At 44.5% G+C, this 19,353-nt stretch overlaps 1 protein-coding gene across 2 annotated transcripts in view; it reads right to left on the bottom strand.

Annotated features, from left to right (window-relative positions):
* The window catches only part of Crim1 (cysteine rich transmembrane BMP regulator 1), a 179,786-nt gene that overhangs the window by 20,120 nt on the left and 140,313 nt on the right, over nt 1–19,353 (bottom strand). For both annotated transcript variants that reach the window (XM_021186083.2, XM_029471628.1), the window contains 5 exons: nt 14,791–14,947; nt 13,315–13,436; nt 11,998–12,207; nt 8,549–8,764; nt 4,254–4,475 (listed from right to left, as the gene is read on the bottom strand). In XM_021186083.2, coding sequence (XP_021041742.1) covers nt 4,254–4,475; nt 8,549–8,764; nt 11,998–12,207; nt 13,315–13,436; nt 14,791–14,947 — 927 coding nt within the window. The remainder of the gene's footprint in view (nt 1–4,253; nt 4,476–8,548; nt 8,765–11,997; nt 12,208–13,314; nt 13,437–14,790; nt 14,948–19,353) is intronic.

Raw genomic sequence — 19,353 nt, 5'->3', positions numbered from 1 at the left:
TATATATATATATATATATATATATATATGGATAGCGTTTTGATCAGTCAGCCTGAAACACAGAGAAGGGAGAGCACAAGAAGACTCGCACAGCAGACAGTGTGGTATAGAAGAACACAACCCCCACCATCATTAGGGGGCTGTTTCTCTACCCATTCATTGAAGATTACCATGCAATTCTAGCACTGCAGTGCACTGACAGAAACCACAGCTCTGACTCAGGCCAGGCCAGCTCGGCGTCTTGCGTTAGTGCCACTTCAAATATCAGTACAGACTAACACACGCCAAATACAAAGTCTGGCTATGGGCTAATCAGACAGAGGCACCCTTCAGGAAAAGACAGACCTGCTGAAAGATGCATCATCTTCACAGAGCTTTAAAGATCCACAGTAAGGACATTCTGAAATGACTCAGAGTCATATAAACAGAATATCTGAGCATTGTTTATATTCAAGTTATAACCCACATGTGTTTATGTTTGATGTATCAAATAAACAAACAGCTCTGATCCAAAAATAACTAATGCCAGGCAGAAAAGAAGGTCTTAAATAGGTTTCTAGTTGGCATTCTCAGTATGTGACTTAAAATATCAAGTAAAGTAACCTGCAGCTAAAAATAAACGCATCCTTCCTTACCAAGCCATAATTTTCAAGGTAATATTCTGATTAACACTTCTGACTCAGCCAGCACATTAGTTCTGTTCTCCTAGGCCAGCCTAGTGGCAGCCCATCTGACTCTCCTGCTTCACAAAGCTGACAGGGAACTAACCCCATCTGTTAGACTAAGAATAGTCTTTATCACCACTCTTTCCATGGAATAGCCAATCTGTAAAAAACTGAATCGCTGGCATAGCAAGGGTCCATGAGAATACTCGTGTGCCCCGTGTCAAAGCTGTCGGCAGGGTCTACATCCTCACAGATATGGTGGGTGTAGGTGGGGTGCCAGCCACTGCTTTGTTCATTTGCTTTCCCCTAGGGAGTCATGGATCCAAGAAGGCTCTTTCCTCTGGAAAGGAAGGCGATGGGCACGCAGCACGCAGCTGGGAGCAGAGTGAGGATGCTTTACAGTGGCCTGGCTCTTATGAGGAAGTGTGTCATAACGAGGGGTCTGGCAGTTCCAAGGAACCACCTGTCATGCCTGCTCTCCCGCAGCAGAATTCCCAGACCACGGATCTCTACCCGATTCATACTCAAACCGCTTTCAAAGCCATCTTTTTTATAGTCAGGAAGCCTATGAAAATCAAACCTTAAGGCTTGTGTGTATTTGTGTAGGAAGGCAGAATACAAAAAAAAATTAGAAAAAAATCAATTAAGATGCTCCATTAAAATGATTGGGTAATTACTACTTAGTTTCGTTCAAGTAGAAGGATGAATTCCCTAATGATGGGTATTATAAGCAATTAGACAAAGCTGCTCACTTTTCAAAATTAATCACCAATCCTATTAATTATGTCTGTATTACACATCCTACTAAATTGGAACACGTAATAGGAGAGGCCTTCACACATCAAAGGAGAACCATTATCACCACACATTAGTGCGGTGATAATTTAGCTGAAAGGAACACAAATACTTGTAATTAGAAGCCTACTTTTAGGAGGATCACCACTTCTCCTTACTCTTACACTGAGAATAAAATAGAAAAAAAAAAAACCCAAAGGAAAAGGCAAGCAAACTTGATGAAGCCAGTTTCACAGGAGCTGTTCAGCTGTTAGAGGAACGGCTACCTAGGAGACCCGAGGACACAGCAAAGCCAGTGCCCTATGGGACCTGTGCTGTCCCCAGTGAGATGATGTGATTCTGAGAACTGACAATCTGGGGTGAAACTGAGAATGGCCCAAACAGGACCCCACAGGAGCACTGGTCCTCAGTGCTCTCTGGGAAAGCAATCAGGTGTCCTTCTACATGCCAACGATGGCCTGTCCCGCCATCTTTACTTCTGCTAGATGACTAAGGGTCTGCATCTCAGGCACAACTCTGAAGTGCTTTTGGGAGTGCTGGCTTTACCCAGGCCTTGTGTGTCTGTAGAGGGGCCAGGCTGATGGGAAGTTGGGACAAACCAGTTGGTAAGACAAAATACCCCAATATAAAACAGGCAAGCCAGAGAGGTAATCTCCCCATTACGTCCTGAAATCAACTTTCAACGCCCAAATAGCAGAGTGGCATGAGAACAGGAGTAATTTCACAAGAGTATTTCAAAACAAGCGTGGCACAGACAAAGGAGGCTAAATTAGGAATTTGAGTACACAACCACAGGTACGCAACAATGCATTCATCAATATAGCATGAGTTATGATTTTCAGACGGAAGATCTCTCATGTTCCCTTAAGATGAGTCCAAGCTTATAGAGTACAAGTGTACACACAGAGGTGGGCAGGAGGGGAGGGCTGCTGGAACAGGCTATGTGCATATCTGAACCATAATCTAATGAAAGTGCTTGCAATCTAATTTAAAGTCCGAGTCACACATTTTGGCCAAAGAGGTCTTTTCTGCCTACATTAAAGAAGAACATACAGTCTAAATGACTCAGGAATTAGGAGTATGAAGGAAAAAAGAAAAACAGAAGACAGAAAATACGGACTGAAAATATTAAGGTCAGAAGGTTTCTTTCTACAATTTTGGGGGAATTGTTCTTGTGAGGAAGAGAAGGGATTTACCATTATCATATGAAAGCTAACTTAGAATTTAAGTAACTGTTCTACCGGCAAAGCAACAAAGCACAAGAGGAACTTTCAGTTGAACAAAACCATCCAAGAATTCCAAAACAAGAGAAATTTGTTATGAGATTTTTTCCCCCCCAGACCTCCTGGGCTCCGCTTTCCCCAGGATTAGCCATTTAATCCTGGGAGGGTCACTAATTCTTCCTTTTATCCTTAGAGTTCTGATGTGTAAACAGGAGCTACTGTCTGTAAGCTCTGCGAAGACAGGGCAGTATCCTAGTTACATCTTGGCTCTGGATTGCCACCTAAGGCAGTGAGTGCCCTTTCTTGTACGCATTTTGGTTAGCTCTATGAAAAGTAAGTAGCTAACTGTGGCTCATTTGGAAGTGTGTCTCGTACTTTTTGTTCCATTTATGAGCACTGCTTACGAGTATCTTTTCCCACTAGGAAATCATCACCTGCCCTGGTTTCTGTAGATGCTCCTGATCTGGAGTTGCTATTACACCAAAATGATCCAGTCTTCATTCAAAGAGCATCCAAGTTTAAATAATACATTTACAGATGGTCCCTCAAAGGAGAGAACTCAGCTTTTAGGACATACTGTTTTATATTCTTTGTGCGCACGAGTGTGTGTGTGTGTGTGTGTGTGAATAGCATTTTGTGGCCCGAACCCCTTTCTTCTTCCCCAGGTTCGTATTCCAAATACATGCAATGACTTGCGTCTAGAAAGCACGCAGAATCCACTGGCAATAAGTGCACAATGCCTATAATTAATAACAACTGACATGTGTCTTCATTTGCTACTCTGATTATGGGCTCACCGTGGGACTGAGACGCGTCTTGTGTCTCATTTGACTTTAGGATGCAAAAGCAATACAGACAGTGAGGGCCTTGGGAGCTAGGCCTGTCCTTGATTAGAGCTGCCAGCTGTCTCAGCCTTCCCTCTGGTCCCCGGAGCAGCATCTGGCTCATGGCCATAGGACTGGTTCGGTACGGACATTAGAGGGTAATATTCATATGTCCTCTGCTAAGAGATGAGGCACCACAGGCCATGAGGAGGAGAGGGTTCTGTTAGTAATCGGGCCTCACTCTGTGCTTAGGCCATCAACGTGGACAACCATGTAGCTTCAACAGGATCGGTTCATTGCCCCCGTAAGATAGGGAACACAAACAAATGGGAGACTTAGTGAATCCTTCATATTGAGTTGGCCTCAAGGGCGAGGCAAGTTTTATATAATAAACATTCTCTAATATGGGAATGATGTGCTAGGGTGACTACTGGAAATAATTAGGGAGCGGGAACTATGATATTAGAAACCCAGAACTCGAAGAGAGTCCCACTGGAACACAATGGTGCTGTAATGTCATTAAGTTCCAAGACAGCATCTATTTATTCTTCACGCATCCATCTTGGGGGCACAGCTTTCCCCATCTCTCCCCTGATTGATGTTCCCACATTGGGTCCGTGTGGCATACCAACCAGAAAAACTAATTTAAAAAAAAAATGAACTGGTCTATGCAATTGGCTGCCCGTGTTAATTTAGTGGTCACTGGGAGAGATGAGAGGTGTTTTCCTTTTTTCCCTTGATCTTACCTAAGCAGTAGGGGCAACACTGGCCCTTCCTTAAAACAGGTCTTTCACAGGCCACGGAAGGGCAAGACTCAGAGTAGCAGCTAATTGCGCTCTCCACGCACACACAGCTGGTGCAGGCGTCAGGCTTCCAGGACTCAGCCGCCAGGAAGATATCCCCTTCATCATTCCTGCAGTAGCTAGGCACGCTCTCATTATGGGATGTGGAAGGCTGAGGAGGGTCATCTGGAAAAATCGAACACACAGTGTCAGCAAAGACAATGCTGTGGGCTAACAGCTACACAGCATAGTTAAGTGTCAGGCCGGCTTACAGAGGCTCTCCTCTCTAAGGCTCTGGGTACCTCATTAAAAAACAAAACAAAACAACAACAACAAAAAATACAGTCGGTCCTAAGATCAGGAAGCCTGCTTCTAGGAAGGTCTTGTATTCTAAAACAGAGGAACAATCACTTCTGTGCTTCTGTCTGGAGCCTGTGCAGGGTCTCCTCTAGCCTTCTTCCTTACCTTAAGGAAAGTCTGCGATTTTCTCTGGAGGCTCATGGGACTTGGATCACAATAGATCAACCAGGAAATCCTGTCCATGATTTCCCAGGCTCCCTTGCAACTGGGGGTGGGGTGGGGTGGGGGTGGGGCACCTGATCTAGCTTCAGCTCAGGGCTAATGAAGGGATTTCTAGGGGTGCTTCCACTTTCTCTTGAGGGTGGAGACACTGCTACCACCCTCCTTCCACATTCCGCCTGCCTTGAAGGTGATAGTTCTGGAGTCAAACTTGTCTTAGCCACTGGGCCACAGAGTCGACAGTGCTCCAACAGTTGCCAGCAGCTGATTCTAAAGTATGAAAAATAAACCACGATTTGTTTAAAATTCATAGCGAGATTCTCTTACTTGCAGCCAGCCCAGTCGTAACCATTCAATACTCAAATACGTCTTCCCTGCAAACTTCTCTATACACCGGATCTGTGACATTCCTAAGTTGAGACATTCCCGTTAGTGAAGGAGGGGCCAGCAACCCAGGTCACACAGAAGGGCGCCACCCAGGAAAACCATATGCTAGCCCCGGTGTGGTGGTGCTATGGGAGGTCTCCACATCACATGACAGACTGAAATGGAACAGAGGGTCACCAGAAAACCCAAGCTTCTCTTGGCTTTCCAGAAATTAATGAAAATTAAGCCCAAGAAGAAACCCGAGCTTTGTCAAAGGGACATGTAACTAAGCGAGGTTCAAACTTTAGGAACGTCACAGTCTCTAGTGGCCGTGTGCCAAGCAACACCTTCCCCCAACCACCTTTCCTCAATGGACACACAGTGGGGAGTTTATCGTGTGTGTGCCTCTGAATCAATATGAAGAACCGTGCTATTCTCAGCCACGAGACAGAAGGATGAGGCAGACATGACGTTATCACAGACTGCAGAAGCTGTGATAACGTAGCATCTTTCTTTTGCCTGCTTCATGAACACACTATACCCTCTAGTGAGCACATCTGATCCTCGTTGGTTCCCACTGGCCTCACTCACTACAGGGAGCCCTTCTCATGGGTCGCTCCTCACAGCCCGTCCAGATTCTGTAAAACACAGAAGGAAGGATGGGATTCGGCTCCCAGAGCCCTTTCTGAGGTCATCGACGGCTAGAGAGAACTTCTTTAAGAGAGAGGCGACTGCTAACCTTTGGTTTTGTCTGGAACTAAGCTCTATGCCCTGAAGTCCCAAGGACCCTGCAGGATGTATTAGCCTAGTTCTTGCAAGCAATGTCCAACTGGGGAAATTGTGCTGGGGCCACAGGTGTGCACCATCATGGCTGTCTCTCTCCTGTTTGGATTTTGGGCAAATATCATACTGGTACCCTCCTCCCTCTTCAGGATCTACTTCTGTGGAGGGCCATGCTCTAAGGCAGACCACAGGTAAGGCAGAATGGGAAGGGATCCCAGAGAAGCAATCACCACACAGACACAGGTCTTGTAGACACAGGTCTACGTACCCTTTTGAGGCCATTTAGAATGTGGTAGCCTAAGGCTGGTCTTTTTCTGGATGTGTCATACAGCACTTGAGGATGCTGTTCTCCAAGTTTATTGTGATGTAAAAACCACCGACCTCTCAAGTTTAAGTTCAGGAAACTGGGAGAGAGGCAAACATGGTGGCTTGCACTTATAATTTCAGCACGTGAGAAGCTGAAGCAGAATGGCTAAAAACATGTTTTTATTGCAGCAGTCTAGATATTAATAGAAAGCCCCAAAAGATCCACTGAGGAGTTAGTAGCTCCTTTAAATGCAGCTTGGCCTGGGTAGGCCCTCATTCACACATGCAAAAGTAACCTTTGGAGTACTTTTATACCTATAAAAGAAAACTTCAAAGGTTAAGACTGAGTGATCCTATCTCTATATGGAAAGGAATAATACTAGTCACCCTGGTCTAATTTATAAATGAGAACAAATCAGGTATAATACACAGAGAAAAGCAGAAAGCCACAGCTAACTCGACAGGAACCCCAGGGGCCTCTGCGATGTGGTTTTTTGTTTTGTTTTGTTTTTCCGAGATAGGGTTTCTGTGTGTAGCCTGGGCTATCCAGGACTTCTCTTCGTAGACCAGGCTGGCCTAAAACTCTCAGAGATCTGCTTACCTCTGCCCCTGCCCCCCTGAGTGCTGGGATTATCACTCAGCCTGTAATGCAGACTCTTATTTTGAAGCAGGGGGCCCAGCCCTGGCCTGGGACTTCTCTATGTCCTCTTACTGCATGAAATCTCTGAGTGCAGTCAGGTGTCCCACCAAGGAATTTGGGCTTGCTGTCCCAGAGAAGTGTCTTCCACACAGCCTGTCCCCCAGTTACTGAGTCCCTAGCCCAGGGACACTGAGCACTTTTTCTCCCTTAGCATCTCCTGAGCCACCTGCACTTGAGCACCCCCCTCCGCCCCCGCTGTTTCGTGAACCATTATTATTTTTTTTAATGTGGAACAACCACATCACACCAGGAGGGGGGGCTATTTCTCTCTCTCTCTTTTCGACTATTGCTCCACAGGATGTGTGTGTGTGTGTGTGTGTGTGTGTGTGTGTGTGTGTGCAAGTGTGTGAGGATTCCCATGGTTGAATCCAGGCATTCCAGAAATGTCTACAAACCAAGTAAGTAAGTGGGTATGAGCTCACTGTCACTGACGACTTCCTGTCAGGAGGATGTGGGGGTTCAGACATCTTCCTTTATAAACAGCAGCAGGACTTCCATATAAAGCAGTGACAACAACACGGTGGGAACAAGTCACACACATCCTAAAGATGTAACACGTATGGGCATCTAATACCAGACAAGATTTTTACACTAGTTAGATCTGCAAGAATAGTATGACTAGTGTTTACACACACAAATCTATCCCAAGATGATACCGTGGCTCAAATTTAGTTACTGAGTGTGACAGACAGAGAAACAGAAACAGAACAAGCTCCTGGAAGGTAACCCAACAATCAGGGTAACAACGGAAGTCATAAAACATGAAGGTTTATGTTTTCCTGCGCAAACGTGCATCGAGTGTATGCTTGGAAGGGAAGTGGTTACAGTTTTAGTTAAGAAAAAAAAAAAACTGAGAAAATGAACAAACACCAAATAAGGCCAGCTGCTTTTGTGACTTTATGTATTGAATCAAAATGAGTCTTTTTTAGAAAAGTCATCTATTCTGGAGTTAATAGAATTACTATTTTAGTTATAAAACCAGTAGTGTAGCTCACATCTAATACCTAGGCAAGTTTTTTTTACACTGTAACACATTTCTTTCATGACTAAATTCATCTGCTATGATCTGAGAAATCCCAGGAAGAACGCAGTAGCAGACCATAGCCACTCGGCATTCTTGGTCTTAACGTGTTAGTTACAGGACGGGGAGGGCCTGTGAATGCTTTCACAGTATTTCTACAACCTGCATAGCTCCAGGAAGTTTCGTTTGTATTATTTTCCAATATAACTAGTTTTTACATTTGTTAAGAGACATACTGTCGCTGGTGAGACGACATTTTACATAGCAAAGTCACTGGGGATAACCTGGTATAGAGGGACTTCCTGTACCCTGTGAACAACCTTAGTCTGAGCTGTAAGGGTAAAAAGCCAGTCCTTCTCTTTCAAAGTCACCCCAGGTGCCACGCTCGTCGACTGTATTATGTGGGTGATCACAGGGAATGGACTGGGGAAGTGGGCAGCCAGACGTTCCCGCCCAGGTTCGTGGGTTGAACACAGAGGTCACCCTAACACGCAAGTCTACAGAACCATCAGGCAAAGCTGCATCCTTCCCTCCACACGTGCGCTGTGCCACCATTCTGGTTACCTGTACACTGTGGGCAGCAGGAGTCCTGGGTGCGGGAGGGGTTCTGGCAGAGCAATGGCGGGCACACCTCTGTCTCACACAGCACGCGACCACTGTGACAGGTGCACTGTGTACAGGAGTCAATGTTCCAAGTTTCCCCTTCCACAAAGTACTCTCCTCCAGGGGCGTGGCAAATAGAAGGGGTGCTGAGCTCCGGCTTCTGCACCACAAAGTCATCTGAGGAACGACACAGAATCAAAACGCGAGGAATTAATCACCCACGGCTTCTTCAACTACCAAAGGAACTGGCGGCGTCTGTTTTCAGGGAGCAAGAAAAAGCCAAGTGTCTGAGGAGTTTCTCTCACCCTATTCTTATCCCACCAATAGAAAAGGAAAGAACAACTTCCACGCCAAGGAACAGGAGACAAAGAGCTAATCTCAGGAAGCGAGGTTCGAGTGGCTGAGTCTGTCGATTGTGCTGAGAGAATTCAATAAGAATTAAATTCCATAGGCATTCTCTCGCCGGAGCATCTCCGCGAGTGTGCAGGAGTTGTCTAGAATAAAGACTGCTCATTTACTGAATGCTTGTTATGGTCCAATTATTTCCAGGCTGGGCACCTCTCACTTATTTCATTTCGTTTCGTTTCTTCCTTCCATTGACCTTGTGAGGGAGGCACTAGTATTCCATTCCGCCTATTTCCAAAGCTACTGGCTCAGAGGAGCATTAAGCACGGTCAAGGGGCTGGAACCAAAGTCAATGGTTATTTGGATAATGGATATGCCTCTAGATTAAACAAAACTTCCAAATGATGGATGTCCTGTCTACTTTATTATCTTGGGATTCTGAGCACTTTTATTCCTGGAAATATGGCCCACGGTCAGGAAGCCACACCTCACCTCAGCCAACTGCCAGTACCCCGAGCAGGACGGGAATGTACCTACAGATTCAACAGTCTGAAACCTCTCACCTGAGACTAAACATTTGGTGGACAGCACCATCATCAACCAGAGGCATACCCGGAGGCTGAGGTGGGTGATTTCTTTCCCCAGCGGTGAGGTGGCTTTAGAGACATGCATGTTGAAATGTCTACAGAGGTGTGGGGGGAGCTGCCCTGATGTGGTGGGAAGTGAGAAGGCATTAACTGTATTCCCAGAGTCCAAGTACAACAAGCGCTTCAAGGAGGTGTTGACAGCGGTGCATCCTGCTGAGAAAGGTTCTAGAGACACCACTGCTGGCTCAGGCCAAGAGCTCAGCGGATGCTGAGGATTGGGAACGACCCTGTCTGTGTAGATGTGCTGAGTGCATCAGGGCTGTGTGTAGTGGGTCAATAATACTGATGGGATACAGTGTGGGCTGTGGGGTGACGTTCAGGTTTTAGGACAGGTTTATCTCAAGGAAAGGGAAGGGAAGACGGGGATGCAGACTAAGCAGACACACTCCAGAAAATAGTCAGCTGAACTAAATTCCCAGTGTATGGGCAGGAAAGAAGGAAGTAAGGAAAATCGGTCTCAGTGGACAAGATGCTCAGGTGTATTTTCTGTGGCTTATAGAGGGAGAAGAAAAATCTCATTGAAAAACTAATATTGGAAAAGATCCTCTGATAACATTTAAAGAGGGCTTCCGGTAGACGGGCAGCAGGGGTCTGCAGGAGTTTACCTCCTATGTATGCTTGCAAAACACAAAGGCTGGAGAGATGGTGAGGAAAAGGTTAAGACTGAGATGGGGCGTGGGAAGAATGGAAGAGACAGTGCTATTGATCTACTCTTGGGGTGGGGCGATGGTTCCTTTGGTAAAGAGCTTGCTGAGCAAGCAGGAGGGCCTGCGTTTGATCTTAGGCACACTCATTTTTAAAAAGCCAGGCATGGTGGCTCACAGTGCAATTCCAACAGGGGGACGCAGGCACTAAAGGATCCCTGAGACTTAGAGGCCAGCTAATCAAACAAACCAAGGGAAACACTGACTGCTCCAGCCCGGGAGGAATAAGAAACTGTTCTTAAGGTAGGAAGGAGTCCATGAGTAGAGAAGGTCTTTAGGGGTGTCTAGACAGAAGAGCTCACATACAGCATACCACTAAAGATTCTGGAAAACCGTAAGTCTACGCATGCAGGAATAGGAGTGTGTTTTGTATATGTATATTCAGAAAGTCACATAGTGTGTCCATTCGTGTGTGTGTGCCATAGGCCTGAGGTCAATGTCTAGCATTTCTCATTATCTGTCTGATTGTCTATCTACCTATCTATCTATCTATCTATCTATCTATCTATCTATCTATCTATCTAATCTAATCTATTTGTGTTTAATGGTTTTCCACTGAACCACGAGCTCACCCACTTGGTTTGATTAGCTGGCCCTCCTGCTTGCTCAGCAAGCCCTTTACCATCTTCCAACCCCAACAGTACGTCAATTAGCTGTGTGTTTTAGAATTTCCCTGAACTAGAGAAAGATACTTCTGGTTCCCCGGACTGCGGTTCTGTTTTGATCTGTCTTTTTATTTCCACCTGTCTTGCTCCGATGTCTTCGCTGGAGTGGCTGACAGAGAGCCAGGTGCAGGTTCGACATGCACCTCCAGTGAAGCACGTCTTGAGGGAACAAATGATTTTTCTCTTCCTCAGAGAATTGGCACAGGCACAGAGTTCTACTTTGTCAAACTGCTTCTGACCGGGTGGACATGGTGGCTGCTCGTATTTTACTTGCAAAATACGTGAAGAAGGAGACAGCTGATCGAGACTACATCTAACTGCATTATGGGAAAACAAAACAAGACGTTTACTCTGCATTTATGTGCCAAGTGCAAAGGTATGGGAGCTGCCAGTGTGGTCATTGCTGAGGCGTACGGAATCTTAACAGCTGAGAAGCTTTTTATGTACTGGAGGTAAGGCAGGTGCAGCCTGGCCAGCGTCCATTACCATCCCCGTTCTGTTCTAATAACTCATCTTGATTATTATTATTAGGACTTGTGACTGTTCCAAATGTCTCCATTTGGCAAGAGTGCCACCCGTCCATTATTTTACACAAGAGCAACAGCCACGGAGTTCAGTCATTCTTGGCTGTATCACCCCCTCCAGTATTACTTGGTAAGTTATAAGCTTGTATGAAGTAAAACTCTCACCAGCCCCCTTCAGTTAACTCAGGCCTTCAACCCTAATATGCTAGCAGTGAACTGGAGGGTTGGATTTACATATCTAAGTCCACAAACCTCTAGGAAAAAAAAAGCTGGTCCAAAGATCAATATAATCAAGTCAACCATTCAAAAATATGGAGAACCATTTCCACAGCTTTAGAATTTCCCTTGGTCTTTGGCTAATCATTCACTTTAGCCTGTTCAGTCTGTGGCGGTTAATAACAGAAGCCACAGACAGCTGAGAAGTGTCCTAAGGACTGACCCCACACTTCCCCCAGAGTCACAAGCAGGTACCAGGCCTCACAAGGATGGAGGTGGCTGCACAGTAACAGGGCAGCCCACTTTTACCTGTGCAGGACGGGCAGCACTGTCCGGGACGAATGGTGGGGTTGCCGCAGGCAGGCACGGGGCAGGTGATGAGGGCGCACATTTCCTTTCCGTTGTGACAGTAGCATTCCCGGCAACCATCATGCCAGCTCTCCTCGTTCTTATGATGATGGCCATCCATGGACAGGCATGTGCCTGACAGGACAGGTGGCCCGGCTGAAGGAGGGACCTCTGGACAGACAGAAGGCAGCCTGGTAAAGAAGCAGTTTTGGCACAGGAGAAACAGTTTGTTGTGCCCAGTCACCAAAAATGACACTCAGGGAGGACAGTCAGTGGTACAGGAAAGGCTGGGGGGGGGGGGCGGAGAATTTAAATCATCAGGTCCCCAATTTTAAAAAACAAGAGAGAGATAAGGAGTCTCCAAATATGGTTCCTACTGTGGGGTGTTGCTGGGTGTTCAGCCTTTCAATTATTTTATGTAATAAACAAGTACAACTTTTGAAATAGGCGTCATTAACTTTTTATATATGGAAGACTAATCACAGAAGTTTCATTCAATGGGAGGATTTGGGACCCTTTGCAACTACTAAATATTTGATTCATAAGATGACTGAAATGATTGCTTATATTTTTGTTTATAAAATACCATAAAAATCAAAATCAAAATACCATAAAAGTAACTGTTCAACTTTGAAAAAAAGCATGCTACAGGAATCTTTTAATGTTAGCTTGTACATCATCTGACAATTATAACAAACCACAATGGGGTGGAGGGTTTGGGAGCAGGGCTGGGGTTGAGATAAAGGTTGAAGACACACTGGGTGCGCATTCGATGGCTTCAGGAATGTCACTGGAGGAAGACTCTGGTTTTGGGGTCACAGGGGATTTTTGCCTATTTATAGCTCTGGCCTGCTGTGTGCTTCTCAAAGCAAGTCTGAATTCTCATGAAAACCCTGTTGCTAGGGGATACCTAAGTGAGCAGGAGTTTAGATAAACTCACTCCTGAGGATGCCAAAATGAAGTTCTTTCCTGTACCAATCCCACTTCTGAAGAGAGTGGTCTCCTCAGTAAGGGGGCTGGGACACACTCTAGCTTTAGGCTAATGTTTCTGAGACAAGCAAAAGCGAAGTTGGAAGAGGTGGTTAACTTGGTCATTGTGCTTTAAATCCTGTTCCAAGCCCTTTTAATTCTATGAAGGCAAAAGGGTGTCCTGTGGGAGGGTCCCACAGTGAGTGACATTTGTTTCAGAACAGACAGCAATCACTTAAACCAGTCCATTCACCAGACACCTTTCTGTCCTTGGTTACCACGCTGTGAGGAGGAAGGGCTCACACTTACCTTGGCACTTGCAGATAAGACAGCCATGACTGTCCTGCTGGAAGCCCAAGGGGCAGATCTTGCTGCATGGCAGCTCTGGACATTTCTTACACCGACAGATGTCACAGCCATGCTTATTCTTCCTGGGTAATTAAATTTTTGCCAGAGGTCAGAAAATCCAAAAGTTTCAAGCGATGCCCAGGTACTCAGACCACGGGTCAATGCTATCACCACTTAAGCAGAAATGATGGTACATCTGCATTTCGGATTCCAAGGTGAGCTATAATTAGCTCTCACGACCGAGGCTTAGAACCGCCCAAGCATTTATATGCTTTTGGGATGTGGCCATCCCCACTGACACAGATGAGGGTTTAATTGGAAAGATGGTACCAGAGCTAAAGGACGAACATGAAACTCCAGGGAACAGAACAGTGTGAGATGTATTACTAGCCAATGTTGGGAAATTAACATTCGAGGAATTTTGTTAGGGCTGTGGGCTTTCTCAAATGGCTGTATCCTTTGAGAAGTTCCATATGCTAGTAAAAAACTTTAACTACTGAAACCTACATTAGACACAGGAGGCTGTAAGGACTCGGGGACCTGGGAAGTCTTCATAAATGTTAATGAAAGCCTTAGGCCAGCAAGGTTGTCTAGTGGACAAAAAGGTACTAGCCATCGAGGCTGATGAGGTGAGTCTGACTTCCAGATCCCACGCGGTGAAGGAAGGAAACTAAGTAGGCTGTTTTACACAATGCACATTACAGCATGTACACAAGACCCATGCACACATATAAATAAGTAAGTAAATGTGTATATACGGAGAATGAATATAAACCTGGTCCTGGAGGCTATTAATTATTAATTGATTGCATTATTAGGGCAGGAGGATACTGTATTTTGTATCAGCAGTTAAGTTATAAAATGATTATATCTTTAACTTTATTTTTTTTACTTTGTGTGTGTGTGTGTCTACCATGTGAGTACAATTTCCCCCAGAGGGCACAAAGAGCGGCAGATCCCTGGAGCTGGAATTACAGAAAGCCAGGCCCTATTCATGCTCACCAGGCGAGCATACGTGTTCTTAACCATCGAGCCTTGTTTCCAGCCTTAATAATTATATCTTTATTGGTATCACACCCATGTCTTACAATTAAGAATAGTGATGACTAATGCTAGGAATTTTTTCTTCTGAGACAGGGTCTCATGCAATCCAAGCTGGCTCTGGACTAAAGACGTAGACTCCGACTTCTGAGTGCTGACTGCTACCCCAGTGCACCTTTAACATCTTCATACAGAAAGTCTGCATTTGGAGACAAAGCTTTTTTGCTTTTTTTTTTTTTTTTCTGAATTCCCTAACAAAGACAGTATGGCTCTCCTCAAATCATACTACCACTGTCTCGTTCAAACACATACAAAACAGCTCCCACCACAGACATGACCACTTTAGCAAGTTACACTTAATTTCTGAATTAAAAAAAAATATTGACAAATACGTACAGGAATCCAAGCGGACAAAACTTGTCGCACATTGTTGGTCTGCACTTCTTGGGCCGTGGGCGGCACTGACAGAGTTCACAGTTGTGCACATCGGTGAGGAAGCCAAAGGGGCAGTCCAGGGTGCAGGCCCTTTTGAGGCCTAAGCAGAGTTCCTCCCCTGTGGAGACACACAGACGTTGTTTCTTTCCAAGGCAACAGACCAGATCCCATCACGGCCTCAATGCCTGCCCTGAATCCTCCCATTTTAAACAGAGTTAAACTTCAGTTCTACCACAGCATCAGCCACAGTTAACAGGTCTGGATGGTGCTATTTCACAGTTCTCACAACATGGCTCCAAGTTCTGGTGGTGGTACGTGAAACAGAGTCCAACTCCGAAATGGAATTCTGCGGCCTAATTGAATCTGCTAGGCCTGGGACAGGGAGTAGGCTGGCCACCATTGATAAGCAATGACTAGGTGCAGTTTACATGCTTTGGCATAATTAAGTCACCTTAAACTGATGGTGATGATTTATGCTAACCTATGGCAATCAGTCGTTTGCAGTCCAGATTTGTCTCAGACATTTACTGTGTGCCATGAGAGCTAAGACATCTGTGTGAATGCTCACAGTATACTTGCTGTTAGCAGGGGAGCAGGTGGCATCACAGAACACTGAATGCTGTGTGTAGCATTTGGGACTTCTTACTTTCCTTGACAAAAGCCTGTCTGCTACGTGACAAAAAGCAAAACATCGGGGTTGTATTTAGCTATGTTTGCCCTACTGGACTGACAAAATATCCATGTGTTTAAATGCACTCAGCTGACAAAAATGTATGTATGAGAGGGAATATTCATATTAATGTTACTAATGACGGTTTGAAATATTTAAGACAAACCTCTTTAGCAGAATCTGGAGTGGCATTTGTCTTCTGCTAGTCAGTTATTGCATTCTTTTAGAAGTTAAAACGAACAGGCAGAAGCAATGTTGTCAAAAGAAACAACCGAAGACAGCAATTTGAGAATGTGATGCAGTTGAAGAGAAAACCAGAGAGAGTAGCGATGGCAAGGTCAGGCAAACAAGCCTTAGGACAGAAGAGCAATTTGAGGCTGGTCCAAATGAAATGCAGGGTTTGAGAGAGAGAGGCAAGAACCCTGAGAAAGGAAGCTGCCACGGTGAGAATGGCGACCCTTGAACAACGTTCTGTAGAATTACGGTAAGGGATGGATCAACTAGTGTTATGAGGTTGCCTAATGAACTGTTATTTTATTGGGGGTATCCCTGACATATAAATACCACACTAATGCGCCAGTCGCTAGGGAAGCCACAACTCATTTGTCCTGTTTCACAGACAAGTCTTACAGCCTAAAATTAAACATGAACTCTAACTGATAGGTGAAATGCGTTCATGTATTACATAGACACTTCTATGGTAGAATCTTTTGTGAGCTTTAGCATTCTTTCCATATTTTATTTGCTGATACACACACACACACACACACACACACACACACACACACACAAATCTGGGTGTGATCATCTTTGGTAAAATTTTCTACTGTGCTATCTGAAACTTTTCATTTCACATATTTAATGTAACCCCATGTGTCTCTATCACACCATGAGACCACCGAATGCTAATCTGCATCCTTAGAGAGAGAGTGTAAGTGGCTCATTTAAAATTCATAATTATGAATTATGGTGGGGAATTACTTTTCATCTCCCCTTAGGATACGGATGGTGGGAAAAGGTTCTCAGATTTTTTCCCCCCCAAAACAGAGATCTAAGATGATCCACCTTTCCTAGTGTAACAGTTCTAAAGTCAAGGTATCCAGTGGATTATGTCAGGGAACAGACAGATGAGAAGCGCCCTCAGAGCTTGCCAGAATCAGCCTTCTTGGAGAGTAATTTCCTCAATGCTTTAGCAGGCAAGCACACTTGTTTGTATGTTTCTAATCTGTATAAGGAACCCTTGCATAGCCCTTGACCTAGAATGCTGTCCATACCCTCAACAGCTATGGAAGAGTCAAGTTTATTGTCTTTAACTTATCTCTGTGCTATGGCTTGAAAGATACCCCAAAGGCCCCCATGTCCCAAATTTAGAGGTAGGTTTGTTGTGCCACTCTTTGGTGGTGGAACCTTTCAGATGTGAGACCTAGAGGATAGGGGTTAGCGCACTAGAGAAATGCTCTAATAGTGGATTTGTTCCTTCCCAATTTCCCCTCTAACTTGCTGGTTACTATGAGGTTGGCTCCCCATATCATGATGGACACGACTGGTCACTAGCCCAAAGAATAAGGCCAATCATCAATAGACCGAAGGCTGCCTCTGACTCCATGAGCTAAATAAACACTTCTACATAAGTCAAATCTTTTAGGCATTTTGTCACAGCCAGGGGAAGGTGACTACCATGTCAACCCATGTTGTCCCAGAAATAGAAAAGGATCCCAAATAAGGCCTCTGTGTTCAACAAAGACTCAGGACATTCATGTGAAAGGAGACTAGTAATTCCACGTTGCCTTGCATCTGTTCATTTGCAGCCTGTAGTCTAGACTAGCTTAATTCTCCTCCACCACAAAAGAAAAGAGTTCCAGGGCAGTTTCTCCTTTATGCCCACAGTCCAGGGCCAATTGCATTTATCGATGTGGGGCGATCGTTATCTGCTGAATGAATGCATCCACTGGTGTTCTTGCTTCTCCACTCTCACCAGGCCTGCTGTACTGGCAAAGGAATGGCAGCTTGATCAAGCTTACTTTGAGGATACTGAATAGTTTTCAAAACACTGTTGCCTGTTAAAAGTCTCAAGAAACCATGTTGTGGTTCTGAAATGGACAACATGGAAGACTGGATGGTAGTCCTAGATACATGCTTGTCAATCAATGGCAGATTGTCCTTAGATGAAACGTCATCATCACACCGAATAGACACATTAGGAGGTGGGGCTTGTAAGTCTGTTTACAAAGTTTTAGCCTTTGTCTTGTGTTAATTATGGAAGACAGGTGGCCTTATGATGATAATATATTTTTTAAACATTGTGAGTCTTTTGTGATCTAAAAAGCCTTCTAATGGATGGGAGCAATTACCAATCAAAAAGGGAGTGGTAAAGATTGGCAAAGCACAGGGACTCTACATTGTGGCAAGTCAATGGTTAGTACACAGGAAACTCTCTTTACTTTTGAAAAGAGATATCCAGCAGTGAGCAGCGTCCTCCACACTTTACTGTCAGTGAGCACAAAGCAGCTCCATGTTCGCAAACCCAATGTGGATGTGTCACCCAAACCTGCAATACTTCAAACTTGTGGATTTCGATCAATCTGTTATCAATTAGGAATGGTCACAGAGTTTCTGAAACTACTGAATGAAGAAATGCAGACATGCAAATGGTGAAATTAAAAAACGGGAGCCTGCTTCCTAGCTGTTGAACCCCTCCTGAGATGCGGGATTCTGATACATATTTCACGATGCACACACTGGCTTCTTCTTCCTTGCTGCTATTAAGTTTATATGTCTGGATCCGTTTCTAGATTAAACTCCTATCAATTCCTAAAATCAAAGACAGTTAAAACCAAGAAACAGGTTACCAATAATCACTTGATTATTGGTAAACCAATAATTTGAAATTGTTTGATTTCAATAGGACCACCATGCCTGGCACTTATCACGTGCCTCTGAAGGACATGTTTCTTTAAGGCTTTTATTTTAATCCTAAGCCAACTGCATAAAATGCCAAATCTAAAGACATTTTAATATACCAAACTCATTTGATTTAAAGCTTTGGACAGTAAGACATCCAACAACCAATGCTATCAATGGATACAGATCTTCTACAGTGAAACTCAAGTATCTTTATCTTCTTAAATATAAGCTGGTTAAAAATTAACATTATCAATGCTTGTGTCAGCAGCGCTAACATTATAGCTTAATGGGGTTTACTTTTAAGTTTGTTATTGCACTTTCTTAGACGTTTCCTATTGTGCTCTCCTTTATTGCAAACGTGTCATCGAGAGACTGAATCAGGGTCATTTAAATTCTTGGCGAATCTTACTTTGGAGCCTAGAAGTCACCATCAGGTGTCTTAGTAAACTGCTCTTTACCAGTTGGTTTTACTGGTCAGATAGTCTGGCTTGCTCATAAGCCCCCACCCAGAATCCTGTTGTCCTTGCCTTCCAGTGCTGGGATCACAGATATGCGCTGCAATGCTCAGTTTTCTGTGTCAGTGCGGGTGTTCTCTATTCTACACACTGCACCAGCTCCTCAGGCTGATATCAAAAGGAACTAGGTGTAATGTCCAAGAGAAACAGGTATAAACGGTTATTAGGACTATTTTCTGTAAAAGGTTTTAATAGGAAAAGATAAGATATGGGAGATTTTCAGTCCAGATCAAGACATACTGAACTCCTGCAATAGGGAAAAGAAAGTATTACATTCCATGACTACAAGGAACTATTTCAGTAAAGCATGGAAGAGGAAGAATCACAGGCAGAAAGGAAAGGGTAAGACGGAAGGGGGCTGGGAACTTCGCATGTTAGCAAGTTTGGACTGAAATGGATGTTATAACAGCTGGTGTGTGTGTGTGTGTGTGTGTG

Source organism: Mus caroli, chromosome 17 (genome assembly GCF_900094665.2).
Source record: "Mus caroli chromosome 17, CAROLI_EIJ_v1.1, whole genome shotgun sequence".
Classification (NCBI taxonomy): Eukaryota; Metazoa; Chordata; class Mammalia; order Rodentia; family Muridae; genus Mus; species Mus caroli.
The sequence above is the reverse complement of the archived record's forward strand: the minus strand, read 5'-3'. Positions and strand labels throughout refer to the sequence as shown.